At 53.5% G+C, this 20407-nt stretch overlaps 2 protein-coding genes across 2 annotated transcripts; both read left to right on the top strand.

Moving 5' to 3' along the window:
* The first annotated feature begins 451 nt into the window (after positions 1 to 451).
* Positions 452 to 7525, top strand: MVD (mevalonate diphosphate decarboxylase). The gene is made up of 10 exons (XM_020788404.3): positions 452 to 675; positions 1974 to 2044; positions 2556 to 2670; positions 3062 to 3220; positions 3433 to 3632; positions 4253 to 4327; positions 4723 to 4941; positions 5533 to 5648; positions 6295 to 6403; positions 6670 to 7525. The coding sequence occupies exons 1-10, from the start codon at positions 606 to 608 to the stop codon at positions 6748 to 6750; spliced, it is 1215 nt and encodes a 404-aa protein (XP_020644063.3). The 5' UTR covers positions 452 to 605; the 3' UTR covers positions 6751 to 7525.
* A 1692-nt stretch (positions 7526 to 9217) lies between these two features.
* CYBA (cytochrome b-245 alpha chain) lies at positions 9218 to 19416 on the top strand. Its single transcript, XM_020788360.3, has 6 exons — positions 9218 to 9375; positions 13189 to 13258; positions 14684 to 14758; positions 15809 to 15892; positions 16644 to 16725; positions 18379 to 19416. Exons 1-6 carry the CDS (start codon positions 9318 to 9320, stop codon positions 18577 to 18579), a joined length of 570 nt encoding a protein of 189 aa, XP_020644019.2. The 5' UTR covers positions 9218 to 9317; the 3' UTR covers positions 18580 to 19416.
* The last annotated feature ends 991 nt before the right edge of the window (positions 19417 to 20407 follow it).

Below are 20407 nucleotides of genomic sequence, written 5' to 3'. Positions count from 1 at the left end.
TTTTTAAAAAAATTATGTTTTCTCAAAAAGCCCAGCACCACACACACACCCCATTTTTTACACCACCTAGCCCAATGAAAAACTCAAACACCGGTAGACTTGTCTTTTAATCGCTGTTTAATTGCTCTTTTAACCCCTCAGGTCGGAATGGCAAGCCAACTTTGGAGTTGCCTATGCCTATAGTGTCATGGCCGCCCTCCTTGGTTACTTATTCAGCCTGTGAGCAACGGCTAAAAACGTCCGTGCAGGAAACGCTTCCCCCTCCGGGAGCGCCTCGAGGGTTCCGTTCCCCCTTTCCCTCTTTCCTGCCTCCGCGGCGTCTCTCAATGAGGCGAAGGAGGAGTCCCATCTTCCGACGCGCTCTCATTGGCCGAGCCTCGCCACGGCAGGAGGTGGGACCGGCGCTGATTGGGCAGAGCTGCAGCAGCTGTTGCCCCGCTGGCCAATCCCGGGGCAGACAGCTGGTTGCAGGCACGTGGGGGCCCCTTTGCAGGCGAGCTTGCAAAGCGAGTTTCGCCTTCCCGCGGGTTGCAAAGCGGGGCTGCGGCCGGTGCTGCTTGTGGGCCTTCTTCTCTCTGGTCCTTCGGCAGCTGCCCTTTGGAGCCATGGCGGACGACCAGCCCCTGACGCGGGTCACCTGCACAGCCCCCGTCAACATCGCTGTGGTCAAATACTGTGAGTAGCGACTCTGCCTGCCTCCCCCCCCCGAACCCCCCCCCTGCCCGTTAGATTTTGGCCCTTCCTGAGCTGTGCCGTCAGGACCCCCATCTAGCTTAGAGCGACCCTAATAGGGCTTTCAAGGTAGGTGGGACCTTTAAGGAGGGGGTGACTACCCCACCCTGGGCATTTCTGTGTGGGGTCTTGTTGCCATGTGATAAAACTGGGGGAAGGAGGGGGGCCCCCATGCAGGTCACTTAAGGTGAGGGGGGGGACTCTGACACCGGCCAAGCGGCCCTTGATGGTGTGAACTTTGCAATAAGAAAAAAGGGGGAGGCCTCATGCAATTTTGCAGTGTGCTAAACATTTCTTGGATAAAGAGACCCATGAAAAAGTGTTCAAGTGAATGACGGACAGACTAAGAAGTCACATAAGCAGTGTGTGTGCGTGTGGGGGGGAAGCAATGTTTCAGTCTTGTGATTTGAATTAAAGGAGCTCTAAGCCTCCCCCCCCCCCATGTTTGTGTTGTGAAGCAGGTGAGCGTGGTTGTGGTTTGAAAATGGTGAGGTTTGTTAACAAGAGGAAAAACGAAGGGAGGCGAGTGACACTGGACTGTGCATGGAGAGGGAAAACACAGCAGGAGAGCAGCCAGAACAAGGCCCCGGAGCGGACAGATCCTCCCTCATTATGAAACTTCTTGCTGGGAAAAACAAAGGCAAAGGGGCGTGTTGCTGTGCCAGTGTAACATTCCAAAATAATCTTTTACATCTGGGTTGTTCAAAAATAGGGTAGCCGCCTTTTATAAATGCAGCTTCTAAATAAATGTGATTGCTCTGATACTTCAGGCTACAGTTCTCTTCAATTTCCTTGGGGTAAATCCTATGGAACTCACTGCCACTTGATTCAGGCTTCCCTATTCCCCCGGTTGCAATGTTCGTGACTGGTGGGCCCCCACCTGTTACATAGCTCAGGCTGCAGTTCAGTGCACGCCTACCTGCCGCAGAGCGAGCCCCACAGAGCAAAAGGGAGCTGGCTGACTTGTTGAGCAGCCTGGCCTGTTGGGCAAGGCACATGGCCTAGCGCAAGCAGGCCAATTAGCAGGTCGGGAGCCAGAGGGAGGCTCATGCCAGCAAATCGCAGGCTTCTCCTTCTGGCTGTGCTTTGGGCCCACGTCTGTGGTGACAGAAACAGGTGGATCAGCTTCCTCCGCTGAAGTCAGGGTTGCCCAAGGCTCTGGTTGCAGGAAAGGGGATGGGCCGTGAACGTTTCTGGGATTCCCCCCCCCAGTTCTAACGACCTGCGTGTTCATTTTCCAGGGGGAAAACGTGATGAAGACCTGATCCTGCCGATTAATTCTTCCCTCAGTGTCACACTGCACCAGGATCAGGTTAGCAGCAGATCATAACAAAGGTCTCATTTTGCCTGAGATGGCAAAAGAGAAACGGTTCATTGTGGAACCAGGGGTGGATGGGGAAGAGAGAAGGAGAACAATCGGACCTCACTTGAACGGTTCTCAGAAAATTTGAATCAGCCGGAGGTTGATTTGGGGGAGGGGAGGGTGTACTTTGGGACCCTGTAATGTTTTTCAGTTCAGGCCATTGTGGGAATTCTACGTAACTTAGGTAGATGTACTAAACGTCTTGCAGTTAAAGAGATGAGCACAAAGCTGTCTGTTCAGCAGTGTGCTCTCGTTCATCCTTTGGCACTTCCGAGCCCTGCCTCCTCCAGCAGGCGCCCACTCAGGGGCAGCACCCAGAGGAGGCAGGGCAAGGAAGCACCAAACACTTGTTCTTCTGAAGGATGAAATGCACAACTGGAAGTTTGTGCCCGTCTCCAGTCGCAAAAGATGGACTCGGGTAGCAGTTTCTGGCCCTTTTGACTTGGAGGTTTTGTTTCAGCTCAAAACCACGACGACGGCTGCTGTGAGCCGGGACTTCACAGAGGACCGCCTCTGGCTGAATGGGAAGGAGAGTGACATTGAGCATCCACGCCTCCAGTCATGCCTGCGGGAGAGTGAGTGGAAGGAGGGAGGGAGGGAGAGAGACAGAAGCTATGCCAGGAAGGAGAAGCCTTGTCTGAAGGAAGATAATGTGTCTCTGTTGGGGGGGGGGGGATATCATGGTTGGATATCATGACTGCCAGCTATGTTGACTGGGGAATTCTGAGAGACGTAGGGCAGGAAGGTGACATGTTGCTGAGATCTGGGCTCTTGCACTTCACGAGGGATCCTCTTCCCGCCAGGGGTTGGGCTGTACCACATGGGCTGGTGGTGTCAAGGGCTCCGGTGGCCGAAAGCCTCTCTCTCTGTCCAGGGAGAGCTAGAATGTTTGGGCAATGGTTCTCCCTTGGAGGAAGTCCCCCGTGTGAGGGTCATCTCACTGGCCATCTCTCGTGCTCTCGGCAGTCCGCCGCCTGACCAGGAAGCGCTGCAGCGAGAGCAACGGCGAGGGCAACAGCGACCGTCCTCCCCTCAGCCTGACCTACAAAGTCCACATTGCCTCAGAGAACAACTTCCCCACAGCGGCTGGCCTGGCCTCCTCCGCTGCGGGCTACGCCTGCCTGGGTGAGTGGGGTGGGGATCCTGGAGGTTGGGTGTCTCCCATTTCTGGGCTCTGTTGCCCCACCCCACCCCCCGTGCTCCAAAGGGGGCCTGTGGCTGGGAGCCAAGTTGAAGGGAACTGGGGGCCCCAGGGGAGGGGTTTGAGATGGGGGTCCCATGTGGAGCTGTGAGTTCGGGAGAAGACCGATTCTGGCCTCTCTTCTTTCCCCCTGCAGTCTACACACTGGCCAAGCTGTATGGGGTGGAAGGTGAGCTCTCCGAAGTGGCTCGCCAGGGCTCGGGCAGCGCCTGCCGGAGTATGTTCGGAGGCTTCGTGCAGTGGCTCATGGGGGAAGAGGCGGATGGTAAGGACAGCATTGCCCAGCAGGTAGCGCCGGAGACACACTGGCCGGAGTTGAGGATCTTGATCTTGGTGGTGAGTCGGATGGCTCAGTGGAGCCCGAGGTTGGGAGTTGGATTCCCCACATACACACACACACACACACACACACACACACACTGGGCCTTCTGCAGGTGGAGAGCCAGCCTGGGTGGCCTTGGGCCAGCTGCGCAGGAGTCCCAGGGATCCCACCCAAAAGAAGGGAATGGAAAACTACTGCAGATTGTTTCCTACCTGGACAGCCCTGAAAAAAAGGTTGCCATAAATCTGAATTGACTGAACGGTCCTCAGTGATTATCCTGAAGGGGATCAGAGGGCACCCAGCCATAGACTGCCGGATGTACCTAGAGATGGGCTGGGCCTCTTTGGGGAGGGTGCTGGTGGTGTGGACTTTTCCAGTCCCAGAGGCGTGTGCTTCAGGGTGGTTGGTAGGAGTGCCAGTGGCGGTAACGGCGGCGGCAGATCCTGATCCCCCAGATTTTGCTCACTTCATTCTACAGCAATGCAAAGGTGGTTTTTGTTGGGGGGGGGGAGTTACACTTCTGTGGAAGGTTATTTTGGACAAGCCCTGGCTTTTTTGGTGAGAGGGTTGGAGCTCTGCCCCCTCCATGCAAGGATCTCGTGGCTGCTACTTTCTGTGTCGTCTTCCTTATCAGGTGAGCGCAGAGAAAAAACCAGTGGGCAGCACAGCCGGGATGCAAACCAGTGTGAAGACCAGCCTCCTGCTGAAGGTAGGGGCCAGCACTGCCCCCCCCCATACACACACACCCCGGCTGCATGCGCCCTGCCTGTCACTCAGCAGAGCTTCTTTTCATTTGACATCATGTCGCTGTAACTGCTGGCAGTTCCTTGTCGTGTGGTGATCTGGGCATTAGATCAGGGCTTGAGAGATCCAGGTTTTCATCTCCACTGAGCCTTGAAACGCGTTGGGGTGCCTGGCGTGGCTCTTGTCCGGACGAGGAAGAAGGAGGCCAGCTTGTGCTGTTCGGAGAAAAGGCAGGGTGTGCCTCTAACGAACAAATGCTGGCGCCCTTTGGGTCTCGTGCGCTCCTTCCCAGCCCTCCTTTTTCCTCGGATGTGCTGCCGCCGGCCCTTGCCTCCTTTCTTCCTTCCTTCTGTCTTCTAGCACCGGGCAAAAGCGCTGGTCCCAGAGCGCATGGCCGAGATGATTCGGCACATCCAGCAGCGCAACTTTGAGGCTTTTGGCAAACTCACCATGCAGGAGAGCAACCAGTTCCACGCCACCTGCCTGGATACCTTCCCGCCCCTCTTCTACCTCAACGACACCTCCAAGCAGGTGATCGCCCTGGTCCATCGCTTCAACACCCACTATGGCAAAACCAAGGTCAGCTCGTGGGGCAGCCGGAGGGCTTGTGGAGTGCATATATGTGGGGCAGGGGGAAGGGCAGGTTCAAATGCCTCCCCCTAGGGTTTGGAAAAGTTATTACAGCTCTCAGAATCCCCCAGCCAACCTCGGACCCATGCTAGTAGCGACTGGATTTGGGAGTTGTGGTCCAAACATACCTAAGACCTCTGGATACCAGAACTACCTCTTTTATTTTTTATTTCTTTATTTATTTTGCACTGCAAGGTAAACCTCTGGTTCTACTGAATTGACAAGATTGTCCTTCTTTGGAAGTTTGCGCTAAAACAATGCTTTAACGTTTTTTGGTTTTTTAAATAAACAAATCAAGTTCCCGACTATTGGATCCAGAAATCTGGGGGCTGAGAGCCATGGCTTCTCTGCCTATTCTTTGAAAATGCAGAGGGGAGGGGTTGCTTAACACTCTCCACCACCCCCCCCCAAATGTTATTCTTGGATTGAGCTCTTGGAAGAAAACAGCCAAAAACATCTGCGTTGTCGTCAGGCAGGGAAGGGTGACTTTGGTGGTTAAACCCTGGCTTCTCTGACCTCTGGGCTGTTCCTTGGCTGCAGGTGGCCTACACGTTCGATGCAGGACCCAACGCAGTCCTCTTCATGCTGGAGGAGACGGTGGACGAGTTTGTGGAAGTGGTCCGGCGCAGCTTCCCTCCGGCCAACAACGGAGGCCAGTAAGTGAACCCGGGGACTTCCTTTTGGTGGGGGTGGGGGTGATGTTGTTGTTTGGGGGGAGGGGTATATAGGATGATCAAAAAGGGGGGGAAGGAACCCACATACCCAAGCAAATAATCCCCACTGTCGGAAAATGATACCTTCTCTTTTTACAAGCACAGCCCAGTGCTCATCTGATCCATCTTGTAAGAGGTCATGAGTTTCTCTTGCAAGAGGCAATGAGTCCAGCTGGAGGTCACTGTTGAGAGATAAGGGGGGTGGGCCTTCCCCTGCACCCCTCTTGGCCTCTGTCGGCCAGCAGCATGCAGCAAAATCCCACTGTTGTTTCCGGTCAGTGACCAGGGACCTCGGGGGGGGGGTTCCCTTCCCATGCACCCGCCTCTCTCCCTTCAGCCCATGGAGCCGTCGGCCAGGGGGGCTGGCCTTTAGGGGACCCTGGGCCTTGCTCGCCGAGTCCTGAGGTTGGCCCATGCCGGTTTCTCCAAGCGAGAGCGCTTTGCCCCCTTTCTCAGGGGCTTCCCCGTGAAGGGTTTCTTTGATCCGGCACGGGTGTGGTTCCCTGCATCCCTTTCGCCTTGCTGGGCTCAGGGTGGCCCTTGTCTCTTACAGCCCCCATGCCTCCTCCTTGTCTTCCTCCCCTTGCAGGTTTGTGAAAGGTTTGCCTGTGGAGGCAGCCACGCCTTCCGAGGAACTGCTGTCCGCGGTGGTGAGGGACCCTGCGCCAGGAGCCCTCCGGGAGTTGCTACTCACCAAGGTCCGTTGCTGGTCATGGCCGGGGGGGACGGGGGACGGGGACGACTGTTACGCATCACGGGAAGCTGGCCTTGATGGAGGCTGTGGGCTGCCTCTTTGGGCCTGGCATGGCTTTGCTCGTGAGGCCGGCCCTTCCTTCCACTCTGCCCAGAGAGCCGAACCATCCCTCCGCCCTGCACAATAGCGAAGGCTCACCTCTGCCGCTGTTGCTTTCACACCACCTCTCGGGCAACGTTCTAACCTTGGCTGTTTGTGTTCTCTTTCTAGCCGGGCCCGGGACCGATGCTCGTGGGAGACCCGAGCGCTCACCTGCTGGGCCCCGACGGGCTCCCCAGAAGCTACAGCTGAAGGAAGATGAACCCACCTCTCGGGGTGCCCATGAAGCCGGCTGAGGGGGGTGGCGGTGAATCTCAGAAGCTGTGCTTTCCTGTGGGTGGCCTTGGTGGAGCGGAGGAAATGTCTTCCCTGGGAATATTTGAAGCAATGACGAGCATCAGTCGGCTTCTTCTTTATGGGTGGTGATAGTGAATGTCTGGTGATCAGGGACCCCCCCCCTCAGGGTCCCATGGGAAGAGTGCCATTAAGCTCTGTGCCTCTTCCTCTCTGACCTGGCAGGAATTGGCATTTTCTCCTTTCATTTCGGCACCTAGCCGTTGGGTTTTCCTAGACCATCAAGTTGCAGGTAGTTCCTGGGGTTCTCCTGCAAAGCAGGCGGGACGGTGCTGACTTTGGTCTGAGATGGCAAGTGGCCCTTAATGGTCCTCAGATGAGCTGCATTTGTCCAGTGCTGTGTGATGGATCAGCCCTGCATGAGCGGTTGAGTCATTACAAGACTCCTCTTGTGTTTTGTGTTTGTATCTTATTTTGGGGGCAATGGGATGTAGCTCAACCTTTGGGCCCTCTGACATTGTCAGATCCTAACACTCGGAAACTTTGGCCGGCAGGGCTGGTTGGGGGAGGGGGGCGGATTCTGGGACTTGAAGGCCCATTGACATCGGAAGGGCTAAATACTGAACCACTGACATTCCAGCAAAACCTCTCTTTCTGGTTTTTCCTTCTGTTCTACCAAGTGTTGCCCTCAAGCTGCTCGTTTGCTTTTTAAAAATGTATATTTGAAGAAGGATGTCTTGAAGTTTGGGGTTTCGTTTTTCAGAAAATGCAGTGGGTAGTGAGTGAGGGTTAATGGGTGGCTTGATGTTCAACATGATGGGAATTGAGATTCTCCTCCTTAGGTTCTGCATCTCCCTCCCCTCCCAGTCGCTTGTCATTCTCTTTCACCTTATGCGCCCCATGTGGATTTCACCTGAAGGTGGGAGGGGTGGCTTAGGGGGGCTGGCCGGGGACCCCCTCAGATCCCCTACGGGGGGTGGTGGTGGTGCCACTGCCTCCCATCCTCCGCCACCCGAGGCAACTGCTTTGCCCTCCCCAGTGACTCGGCTGAAGCCAGGAAAAGTAACTCCAGAAGGTGGTTGACTTCCTGCCTTGCAAGGCAGCCCTGAGGAAACCCCCCCGGAACAAAGGCCTGAAATGACACACACACACACTGTTCCCTTCCCCCCCACCAACAATACCTTCATAGCAAGGTTATCCCCTTTCTGGTAGCAGAGGGGAAGTGCTCTCTCTCCTCCCCTCTTCCCCCCCCCCCCCCCAGGGTTATCAGGAGAAAAAGTCTCCACCTTTTCTGAAGAACTCTTGCAACAGGGAATGCATTTCCCCTTAAAAAAAAAAAAAGGAGCAGGGATGCTTCATAGCTGGAGGGAGGGGGGGGGAAGAGATTAATCAACTAACCAACCCACAGAAAAAGCAAACCATGATCCCCTTCAATGCCTTTAATTGGGCTCTTTGACGTGCAGCTCTCCAGATAGGTTGGACTACCATGCCCATGGTCCCCAGGATACATGGCTGATGTCGGCAGGGCAGTGTGCTGTAGTTGCAATGCAGGGGGTGGGAAAAGTTATGAAACCCCCTGTGGTCTGCAAGCGGGGTGGGGAGCGGGGGGGCAACATCTGGGAGTGAGCGTCACAGAAAGGAAGGTTTCCAAGGGCTGCTCCAAGCCACCCGGAAGGAGGCAGCCAGCTCTGGGGGTGCCTGCACAAGAGAAAGAGGCTACGGGGCTCGGGAGGGCTTGTGGGCAGCTACACCTTGTTCCTAGCCTGAGCAGGAGTGGGACTGGGTGGTGGTCCTGTCTGGTGGATTCTGGGAGTTGTAGTCTGGTTTTGAGCAGGTGGCAACACCACCACCCCGTGTGCCCGCACTCGCTTTGGACACTCTTGGCTAAAAGCGAACATCCAGCCCTTCGGAAGGCGGTTGGTGTGTTTTTTGGCATCTGTGACTTTATAACATGGGGGGGGTTGTGTGTGTGTGTGTGATATTTGTAGACTTCATTACCATTTAATATTAGAATTTAGTAATCTTCTCTCCCCCCCAAAACCCCCCCCCGACACCCCAGTTTTTTGGAAGTTGTCTGCGGAGGAAGGAGAAGCAATATTTTATTTATTTGTTTAAAATATTTTTATCCTGCCTTTCTCATTGAAAAGGACCCCAGGCGGTTTGCCTTATTAAAAAGACAATACTGTATTCCGAGAAAGGGAAAGTCCAAGGAGTAGGAAAGCTCCCATCAAAGCAGTCTCCTCTAAAGCAAGCGCTTCGTGCTCTTCCTCGGGGCGACGAAGCGTTCTGTGCGGCTCAGAAGAGGGCAGGCGCGCGCTCCAGGCGAAAGCGGGGGGGGGGGGAGAGGTCTTTTCTTTGGGGGCGGGGAAGGGGGGCTCGAGGAGGGCGGGCGTTCCTGGCCGGCCGGCCTGGGAGAGGAGGAGCAGGAAGGGACGTCGCCGCCGCGGGTCCGCCCCAGCCCGACCCGACGGGGCCCCCGCTCAGCCTTGGGGCCAGCGGAGCGGAGCGGAGCGCAACGGGCGGCGATGGGGCGCATCGAGTGGGCCATGTGGGCGAACGAGCAGGCGCTGGCCTCCGGATTGAGTGAGTCCTCCGAGGGGTGCCGGGGGGGGGAGAGGAGGTCGGGGGGGCGAGCCCCGAGAGGGAGGGCGGCGGGCAAGCCAAGTCAAGGGGTTCCTGAGCAGGTGCAGACGGACTGCCCAGGCCTTCCCACGAGTGTTGGGAAAGCCCAGGCCGGCAGCATTTGGGGAAGGGGGCGAGCCCCTCTCCTTCCCCCACCCCGGCTTCCAGCTTGACCTCGCTGGCCGCCCCCTGGCCCCAAAAGTTGGATATAAGAAAATAAGGAACAAAGGGAAGGCGGTCCCCCGGGGGCATCTCCGCTGGGCTGCCCCGCGCATCTCGGACAGAACTTGCCAGCTCTCTCTCTCTCTCTGTGCGTGTGTGTGCGTGCGTGCCGCAGCGCTTCCCGCAGCTCGGAGGGCTTCCCGGTTGGGACCCCCCCCGCCCGCGCCCCGGGAGGGCTGCTCCCCGATTTGAGTCTAATCCTGGGGGTCTTAAGCCCTTCTCGGTGAGCGCCGGGACCCGGGAGAAGAGCGCACCCCTTCCCGGCCTGGGCCTCCCGAAGCTTCTGGCGGCGGGGGGGGGAGTCCTTTTCGGGAACTGCAAGGGTCAGGATCCCCCCCCCCGCAGGAAATCCCCGATTCGCGCTCTTCACAGAGGATGCCTGAGAAGCGCAGGGGATGCGAAAGCCGTGCCTTCGGGGAAGGGTTGGGGTGGGGAGCAGCTGTGCCCCCCCAGTCTGAAACACACAACCTCCGCCCCCCCAGTGTCACCCAGTCAAGGTTCCCTGTAGCCTTGGCTAGGGCTGGGCTGAGACCGATATCCAGCTTTATTGGTAAAGTTTTTCTTGCCTGCCCTGCCCTGACCCCCCCCTAGAGCGCCGTTTGGGGGGAAAGGGGGCTAGAGAAAGGGGGGTGTCGCCTGCAAGATTGAGGAAGTGGCAGAAGTGAAAATAGAGGAAGGAAATGGGGTTGAAATGTGCTGTGATGTTGCAGCTGCCTGCGAGGGATCAGGCTGGGCGTTTATGGGCAGTCAGTGTGTGGTGTGTCTCTTTCTCCCCCCCCCCCCTTTTGCCAAGTGCGGAGCACCTCCAGGGCACTCAGAGCCCCACGGTGGACCCAAACAGGCTTCCCAAAGAAGCTTTGCATGTGCAGAGCGGCATTTCCAGCTGGTTAGCACGGAGGGACCCTTGCCAACGGGCTTTTGTTATCTCCCTGGAGGCTAGAACCCGCCTCTGAGAGACCCAGGGGGAGGAAAGGCTGGCATTTCTACACGAGGGGTGTGTGTGTGTAAATGCTTCCCACCCCCACCCCCACCCCCCCAACAAAGATCCGCTTTGGAAGTGAACAGCACAGTGCAGCTTGCAGAATAAACAGAGGCGCATTACTTGTGCAAGAAGCTAAGGGATGTGTGACAGGGGAATATAGATTCCTCCAGCTAATGCCCAGGGCTGGGAAGCCGGTGCCCCCCCCCCCCGCCACCCCCACCAATGTTTGGAAATGAGTTAGGAATGAGTTACAAGTATCTGTGTGACTTTAAATGGTTTTTTTTTAAATTATGAGGATGTGACAAAGTTACATTTCAAAAGTAGCACAGCAAGAGAGAGCACAATGTTACCCTGCATTGCTATAATAACAATTGATCTTCTCTAATTAACTTCAAAGAGGCGCCTTAAAGCGTTTTGAGGTCATTCGAGGCCAGTTGTTTTGGGCTATTCTGCCCTCACCCTTAAGCTGAGAAGACCAGGAAAGCCACCAGGGACCGGAGCTGCTGCAGAAGCAGGCTTTGTTAGCAGATCCAGAGGGGCTGAGGTTGAGTTGAATAAAATAGGAAGACCTAGAAGGGTAGAGCCAGAAGGGGACCCCCAGGGCTCATCCAGTCCTGCCCTCTGGCAGGGCGATGGGTGGCAACCTAAAGAGAAACCTACAGGCTTGTCCTTGTGTAAATCTTCACTGTATTTACAATAACAAACTGGCCACTTTTGAGAGGGTTTCTTGGCTGAGCTGAGCTGAGCGACTTATATCCCGATCCTTTCCCTTTTAAGAGGCCCGTCTTCTCAGAGGAGGTGGTGGGACCTCGATTTCCCCAGCTCCCTTCCTGCATGATTTAGCCTTCACGCTGTGATCACAACGCAGCAGCAGCCTCCGTACAGAACATCCCGTTTCACTTCCAAAAGGCCTGCCGGTTCATGTGGGCGCTAATGTTCCCATCCAGCGTGCCTGCTGAGGCTTCCCAGATGTGCAATTGGCTCCCTTCCAGAGGCGAGAGAGTCTCGGGAGAGCCCCCTTTGCTCTCAACAGCTTTGCTTGGTGGGGGAACCGGGGGGGGGGGGGAGGACACAAGGCAGGCCGGAGAGGAACCTCCAGCACAAACTTCCATTTGCTGCCAAAGGGCACAAATAGGCAGAAATCTTGAAAGGGTTTTTTGGCTGGTCTTCAAGGAGTGGAGGGCAGGACTTCCCCGGCATCTGGTTTCTCGAACGTGAAATACTGCCTCAGTCATGAAAGCCTGCCTGAATTGCATCTCTCCAACACTAGAGTGTTTTCAGCTTTCACAGCAGGTTCTCTCTAATCTTCATTTTCACTCATAGCTTTGCTTTATTGCTATTATTATTTTTAACCATCAGGATGAGGGTGAGACCGACCTCAATCTGGATTAAGGTATTCACCCATGTGGAGGAGAAAAGGTGCGCTAAGGGGCCACATGGGGTGCAGAAAGCTTGTCAGCTCCTCCTCCCCCCATCCCCCAACACGCTTTTCCAAGCCCTGGTTCAGACCAAAGGTCCCGCCCGCCTTGCATCCTTTCTCCTGTGGCCCAGCTGGGATGTGACAGGTTAGAAGTAAGGCCGATGCCTTCAACAAGATGCCAACAAGGGCATGAAAAGGGCATCATTGAACTTTCTTTTTTAAAACTACAGCAACCTCATGATCAGGGGGTTTTTCCTAATTGGTCCAATGAGTCATGTTTCCTGCCTACTTTTAAATGTTATATTTACAAATATTTTCAGTGGAGGTTTTGATAGAAATGTTGATGCCACAACTTCAAAAAGAAAGAAAATGGAATGAGCAGTGCAACAAGTTGGAAAGCAAGAAAAATTAAAAGGGTTTAATTCATCCTCCCTTCAGAGAGCTGAGTTTTCTGTACATGCTTTGCAGTTCCAAGATTTGCAATTCTTACAACAATACTTCAGTGAAGGCCGTACAATAAGCTTCAAGTCTGGGTCAAGATTTGAACAGAGGTGTCTAGATGGTCACCCCAGTGCTCTAACCACTGTGATACATCACCCTAGTGCTCTGATTTCAAGCAAGGCTGTGCACCTTTTTGCTTGCAAATATTTCTTTTCCTTCTGCCATGGGTGCAGGGTAAAAGACACCTGATTTGATTGCCTTCAGCAGTCATACAGCTCCCTGGATTGAGTTAGCAGATTGTTTTTAATAGCTTGCTTTTCTGCAAAAAAACACTCACAAAGAGGATCACAACTTAACTGAAAATCCAAAGCACATCACCACAAGTCTGAACAAGATGCACAGTTTGCAAACGATATAAGTAATAAAGAGGAGGCAGCAAACAGCAGCCCCCAAGAGCGAAAGCAGCAACAGCAGATAAAAGCTGATTTTAAAAGCACAGCACAGCAAAGTTAACCAAGCACAGAGGGGCATAAAGGGGACTTTTTGCTGCTTCCTAAAAAATTGCCCAGACCTTTGAGATGCTGAGTGCAGGAAGGCTTCCCAAAGTGGGAATCTGTCCCCGTTTCTCATTGTCCACTCAGTATTTCAGAAACTTCAAATGTTAGCCTGTGGGCTGTTGTTGATCTCTCCCTCCCTCCCTCCTATGTAGTTCTGGTGACCGGAGGCATCGTGGCAGTGTCTGGCCAGTTCAAAAATTGGGAATATGCAGCCTACGCGATGTATCCTTCTGTGAAAATGCTGCTCCCTCTGGGAACCCCTGCTGGGATCTGCAATCTCTCCCCCCCCCCCCCGCATGCACGCCTTCCAGAGGGTTGGTCATGCCTCCTTCTTGGGTGGTCCTTGAGTAACGAGAAAGATCCTTCCCACACAAGCATTGCCTTCAGAGGAGAGACCACCTTTAAGGTTGGAGATGGAGAAGAAAGGATTAATGGCACCCTATTCCCCCCCCTTTCATCTTATTGGGATTCCTGTGATTCTCCACCCCATATGGACAATGTGCAGTTTGCCTTACGAGAAACCCCATCGGTTAAATGCCAAAACCACTGTAAATGTCATGTTGGGTTTGGCCATCAAAGGTGCCCCTGGAGAAAAGGAGAAATCCCACCAAGCACCACCTCCCTAGGGGACACATTGCATATTCTGGAAAGCGGATCGTCCCTACAAGATCCCAAAGGGATGGTGCTGGACTCTGCAGGAAGGAGGAACGCCCTCACCTGCTCACCCTCACATCTAGAGGGGTTTTATGGGGTGTTGAGGTGCGCAGGTAACCATCCTGCCTCGTGGGCTGGGTGCAGAGGGCCAGGTCCACGAGGGGGGGACCTCTGGGCTTTTTGGAGGGAGGGACCATGGAAGGTCTCTGGACCATTGACTGGCTTGGTTTTCATTTTGGGGCAGGTGGCTGGGTTGTCCAAGAACACGCACTTTCTCTACCTCCCTTCTGCCTGCCCGCCCGCCCCCAACTGCCTGTTCTGAATGTGAGTCATCACTTCCTCTCCACCACCCAGGCTTTTACAACTGGAATAAAGTAGGGAAATCGAGGTGGTTTTGCTTCTTGCAAAGCCCAGCAGTTACAAAACGTGGACTTTCTGGGGTTGAATAATAATTTCAGACATTCCCCAGCGTTGCAGAGGATGGAGGAGTCGGGCGCAGAGGGTTGCCAAAGCAGGGTCCGGGAAAGGGCCCCTCCCTGGTCCAGAGCTGGGGAAGAATTTTCTTCCCTCCCCAGCCGGCTTTAATGCCTCGCAGGCGGAGGGTGGCGTGTGCGCTCGCAAGGGGATCTGCAGGTGGTCTAGAATTACGTTCTCAACCAAAACTGTTCTGATTGCTATTTTACACATGGGTTTTTTCCCTGTTCTTCCAAAAGGACTGCGTTGTCCTGTAAGACCACAGCTAGATCAGGAGCTTCATCCTCCAGGTCCACCATGGACCCTTTGCTCCCTGGACCACTTGGAGCCCCCTCCCCGCCCCACCTCTTTGAAAGAGCTGATTTCTGCCTCCCAGGGCAGTCCAAGGAGGGGTTATGGAGGGCCCCACATATTGCGGGGGGGCCCCCTAGGCCCCAGGGAAAACCTTCCTAGGAAATCCCAGAGCAAAGGGATGTGAAGGCTGCTTGTTTTCTGCTCCTTAACTGTTTTTTGTCAAAGAGTGGCCGGGGTTTTTATTTGCCTGCTGGAGTACCCTCGAGGAAAGCGGAAAAAAGGATCCACCATGCAGAGATGGTAAGCCGCATAAGCTTCGTGCCTTTTCTGGTGGTCAAAGATGTCACGGAGGCTGAGGGCATCCCACTCCTTTTGCTCATGCAGAGTGCCGAAGCCAACATACTGAGAATCTCATTCAATGTCATTAATTGTGTTAGCAAGAAAGCCTAAGCTTCTAGTCCTCATGGCTATCAAAAGGAAAGGGGTTTGTGCTTGGCACAATGTCATAACTAGCACTGAGGTAAGGGCTCAGCCCCCCCCCCATTGCTCCTTGTTTTCCCTCAAAGCTAGCACAAGAAACATAAAGTGTGTGAAAGAAGGATCGTAGGCAGACCTTAGCATTTAATGAAGTCAGTTACCAATTTTACAAAGTCACTATGGGTGTATATATGTAGCAGGGGCATGGATGAATTTGTTTGCACAACACCCAAGGTTTATGTTTGCTTGATATATTCACAAACTGCCCTGTGGTGCCAAATTCAAAGGGTGGCTCACATTGTCAGGTAACAAAAATAAGAAATGCAAGAGTACTAACATCACAGAAACAGCAAAAGACCGGTACATTTTGTCTTCTTTGCATGTGACAGAAGTGTTTTTCATCCTGGATCTTAACACGAGAAATATTGTTAGAAAGATTAAAAATGCAGACATTCACCATGCCTGTCCCACAAAAATGTACGTTTTCATTATGTTTAGGTATTTGGCTGCAGAGCCAGAGGTTGGGAGTTTTAATTCCCCCCCCCCAACTGGGTCTCCTTGAGAGGGGCAAGACCTGGGGCATGACCCAGACGGCTCCTTCCAGCTCTGTAGTTCTAAGAAGCAGATAATTATGAAGTGCCTGCCACAGTATTAAAGGAAAATAGCCATCGTCTAGGTGTAGGGAAAAAAATCCATCTCAGTTCTTGCGATTGTTTGATGCATGATGGTTCTTCCTAGAAGCCAGTCAGCAGAGTAGTACTCTGAATGGGCTTGGTGGCAGGATGTAAGCTTTGGAGCACCACAGAACTCTTTAACAGATGGATTCTGAGTGCCATTGCTAACTTGCCTCTTTTCTATTGGATCCCTCCACAGCGGCCAGAAGTTTCTCACACCGGCGGTGAAAGTGTTTGGCCCTCTCACCCGGAATTACTACGTCCGGGCCTTCCTACATGCTGGGTAAATCATATTTCTTTTTGGGGTGGAAGAACGAACTCTCTGCTTGAACCCTCTTCTGGCTGCTATGGGCGTTCACGTCTCGCCGAGGCACCTGTCCCCTGGAGTGGGGCGAACGCGGCCCTTTTGTCCTGCTCCCAGACGAAAAGACAGGGGCAAGCGCTTGTGGTGGCTCCAGCCAGCCTTCAGGGTCAGCCACAGAGGGCCTTCGGGACGTGAAACGGAAGGTGGGAGTGTGCTCTTCTTTCCCCCCTAGACTGTGCCCTGACTGGACAGGCTGTTGGTCAGACACAGCTTTAGGTCACTTCTTACGCAGGGTGAAAATTTGGACAGTTCTGCCTTAAGCCAGCGTCTCTTCCGTGATTAGAGCTGTGTGCGCTAAACGCAAGGTGCACATGCCCCAAATCCCCTCCCCTCTGTGTGATCACACAGAGAAAGAGGCTGCGATGTGGACCCCCTTTGGAGCGCTCCGGTGCCATCTCTTTCCTGGGGGGCCATGCAATGGTCAGGGAGATGCCTCCCACTCTGCCCCCCCATGTATTCCCTTTTTGGCCCAGATCTGGGGCTTCTGCTTTTCTGGGGACTCGGCTGGAGCGATTCCTCAGCAGACGGAAGGTTCATTTTTAAGGGAGAACGCTCCAGTTCAGGCCACCCTTTCAAGGGGAACCAGGCGGCGGGGGGGGGGGGCTGCGCAGCTGTCGGATCGCACCCTGGGTTGCTTTTCCTCTCACTCGCTCACCTCTCCCTTTTTCAGCCTGGCGATCCCAGCAGGATTCTTGTTGGCCACGATCCTCGGCACTGTTTGCCTTGCCATCGCAAGCGGCATCTACTTACTGGTAAGTGGCAGAGCTTACGGCAGCCGACTGGAAACCCCTAAAAACAAACAGCAAACATCAGATTTCTCCTGACGAGTCCTCCTACTCCTGCCCATGGGTTGAGTTCCTCTTCCGCCCCCTACTGGCTTGAGCCAATCCTACATTTAACTAACTCTTCCAAAAGGTTATTAAACAGGAGTGACTCTTCTAGATGTTCCAGCGTCTCACATGTAGCCAGAAACAGCCTTGCTCTTCCTAAGGCCTAGAATAGAAACTCCAGACGTTTGGGCTTCTGTACCCATAAAACCTCTTGCCATTAGCAATGATGAATGAGGTGGATGTCATCTGAAGTCCAGAGCATCCCAAGGCTCAGAACTTCTTCACTGAGATCTAAAATAAAATATAGCTTATCATCATCTCATTAGGTTACACTAAAAAAAGGAAAGAAAAGATAAAATCACATCTGTAGTATTTAATTCTGTTTATTTTTCCCTGGGCACTTAAACCTTAAAAAAAAAAATCCACCTTCCCCATGGCTGATCTAACAAGTTATTCAACAAAAATTAACTGAGCTAATCAGAATATCTTACCAAATTGTATTCAGATACTTGTCCCATAGTGGAGTGGCAGGGATGCAACAGTTTTCCCCACCAACAAATTATTATTATTGGCAGTTTCTGAGTTTGACAATCAAGTTAATGCCCATTGAAATTGTGGCAAATATATAAAAAGCTTTTAAAATTTCATTTCTCAAAGGTATGTTTGTAAGCACATCCTAGGTCTTACTGATTAAAAAAGATCAATTAACTGTTTAATTGCCTCATGTAATATTTTGCACCTGCTTTTCCAGATAAACAAAAGGATTATCCTAAATACAGCTACAATAACGAACCACCCCATCAAATTTCCCTAAATCCAGGATATTTTGTTTAAAATATCCAGATCAGTGGGGGGTGGGGTTGTTACTGCTGTATATGTTGTTATATATTTGTATATGAAATGTTAATTGAGTGGGGGTATTTGGAGAGGGTTTTAATTTCTGGTCAGCCACTCTGTTTGGTCTTCAAGTGTAATGAAATTGTGAGTCTTCGGGGGTTCTGGGTGCCCGGCCAGATTCAGCCACTAGGTGGCGCCCTGCATTGCACATTGTGATACGTTGATGCCTAAGAGTTTGGTTGGGTAACAAGTACAAAATCTCTCATAATAGCAGAGGGGCGAGGCAATGGGGAGCAGCCAGGCCTTTGCTCATCCAGCCAGGGCTGCCTGCACCAAAGGGCTGGCGTTGCACAGCGGCAGGGCCCCTGCTTTGAGCAATTTCATCTCCGAGGAGGCTGGGAAAGACGCCTTCCTGAAGACCCCCCACCCCGGTGCCCCAGGCCTTGGAAAAAAGAAGTGGGCTACGGTCTAGAAAAGCTTATGCCGAACAGAAACATTTAGCCTTCCAGGTGCACCCTAGACTTTTCGACAGGACTGGACAGGGTGCGCCAAGGAGCAGCCCTTTGGGGTTTCGGGAAGGCTGCTTGCTGAGGGTCTCCCATCCCAGCTCTGACCTGGCCTGACCCTCCTTAGTGTCTGAAACCAGACCGGGTTGGGTGGCGTCCAGCACCGTGCGATGGGTCCTGCCCATTGAGGTGCCTCCCCCCCCCCCACACCTTCCTGTCTTTTGTCCTTCAGGCAGCCACCCGAGGGGAAGAGTGGCAACCCATTGAAGCGAAGCCACGTGAGCGGCCACAGGTGGGAGCCACCATCAAGCACCCGCCGACTGAGCCGCCCCCTCGGCCCCCGGCAGAGGCCCGCAAGAGGCCGGCGGACGAGGCGAGGGGCAGCAGCGATGGCCAGGAAAACCCCCTCCCGGTCGTTGTGGAAGCAGAGTGATGGGCCGGGCTCGTCCTCCCCAAGAAGTCCAAAGCGGGGGGGGGGAAGCGCCTGTGGCCCTCCCCTTCCAGCCCCGGCGTCCGCCATGGGTCGGGTGCAGTTCAGCCTCCTGCGGCCGGCTCTTTCCCCGTTTGCTCCTGAATGCCCACCTGAGCCCAGCCCCCCCCCCCCCGTGCTGCTCTTGCTGCCCGACGTGGCAGGGGACGCGTTGTCTCCCTCTGCTGCTGCAGGCGGAGTTTCTGAGCCATCAAGACTGGGCTTGAACGTCTTCCTGTTTCTGTACAGGAATGGGGCCTGTTCTCTCTCGGGTCCCCCAGGTTTCTACTTTGTAATAAAGTGGCCACTTTGGTTGTTGAACAGAAAAAAAGGGGTGCCTTCCTTGTACAAAAATCCAGAAACGAGCATGGGTCACAATCTGACGCACACGAAAGGCGTCCAAAACCGGTGAGATTTTGAGTCTCACATTTGGCACAGATCTGTTGATGTCCAGGCTGAAAAAGTGACTTAAAACTCACCTCATTACCTGCTACTTTCATTACCTGAAAACAAAACAAAACAAAACAAAAACCTGTGGATGGCTGAGAATCACATGAAACTTGAATAATCTCGTCAAAATTCCTCTACAAATAATTGGTAAACATCATGAATTTGTGCAAATGAGACAATTTCCCCCCCCCAATCAGTATCTAATTATTAAAATATAACACCCTGACATTGTTATCATTAAGATCACTCCTGACAGGTGGTTGTGTAACTTGTGACTTGACCCACGGCTGCTGCCATGTGTAGGGTCGACCTGCCAGCATCCCAATAGAGTCCTCTGTGCCTTCAAGTCTACCTGCTCATTCCAGTCGCTCTGTGTGTGTGTGTGTGTGTGTGTGTGTGTGTGTGTGTGTGTGTCCGTCCGTGTGTGTGTGTGTCCGTGTGTGTGTGTGTGTCTTGAATCTCAGTCTACCATGTGTGCTTCTCCTTTGGCCCCTACAATCTGGGAGCAAGGAGTAAATGCCAGGCCTGGAGTGGGGCCAAGATAGGGTTCAGGGAGTCCATGGGCTTCCTTGAGTTGACCGAGGAAGTGGGTTCTGTCTGCCTGGCAGCTTCTTGAAGGTGCCTGGAGGTGGCGATCTAGAGTCATTTTGGCCCCGGATTTGTCTGTGAGGAGTGGAATATATGGAGTCTGGAAATGACCCTCGGCGTCCCACAGCCGGCAGGGTCGTGCTGATTAGGGGAGTCGGGAAATGATAAGCCAAAAGAGAAACTTAGCCAGACTCTGTGAGATGTCGCAGGAGCCCCAGATCGCTTCTGTCCAGGAAAGTGCCTCCTCTGATGCAGGGCAACCCTTCCGCCACACTGCTAGCCACCAGGGATGATGGGGGGGGGGCTTGCGCTGGAAGAGCACCTGCAAGCCACCCCTTTTCTCCCCTTCCTGCCCCACAAGCTTCGGCCCCTCTGGAGAGGTTGTAGGCGAGAGGGTGGGTGGGTGGGTTGGCGGTGGTGCTAGGTGACCTTTAGAGACCCCCTGGTGACCCGTCGGTTCTGTAACATTAGCAATAAAGCAGCCAGATATTTGACATAGAGAAATACAATCTTTATTTATGGAAGAATCGTTTCTTCTTACATAATAAATAAGCTTGCATAAATAATTTAATAATTTAGGCACATCATTTGTGGAATATAAAATACAAACATTCATGAAGCGTCACAATAAATAAAGGGGTCAACTCTGGGTGACCCCTGGGGTCACAGCCCGCACCTCCAGCAAGAGGCCCCAAAAGCTGCTTTTGCCTGAAAGCATCTGCAGCCGAGGGATAACCTGGCCTGGGAAAGCCTT

Source organism: Pogona vitticeps, chromosome 10 (genome assembly GCF_051106095.1).
Source record: "Pogona vitticeps strain Pit_001003342236 chromosome 10, PviZW2.1, whole genome shotgun sequence".
Taxonomy (NCBI): Eukaryota; Metazoa; Chordata; class Lepidosauria; order Squamata; family Agamidae; genus Pogona; species Pogona vitticeps.
Note: the sequence above shows the minus strand (reverse complement) of the source record. Positions and strands in the feature narration are given on the sequence as shown.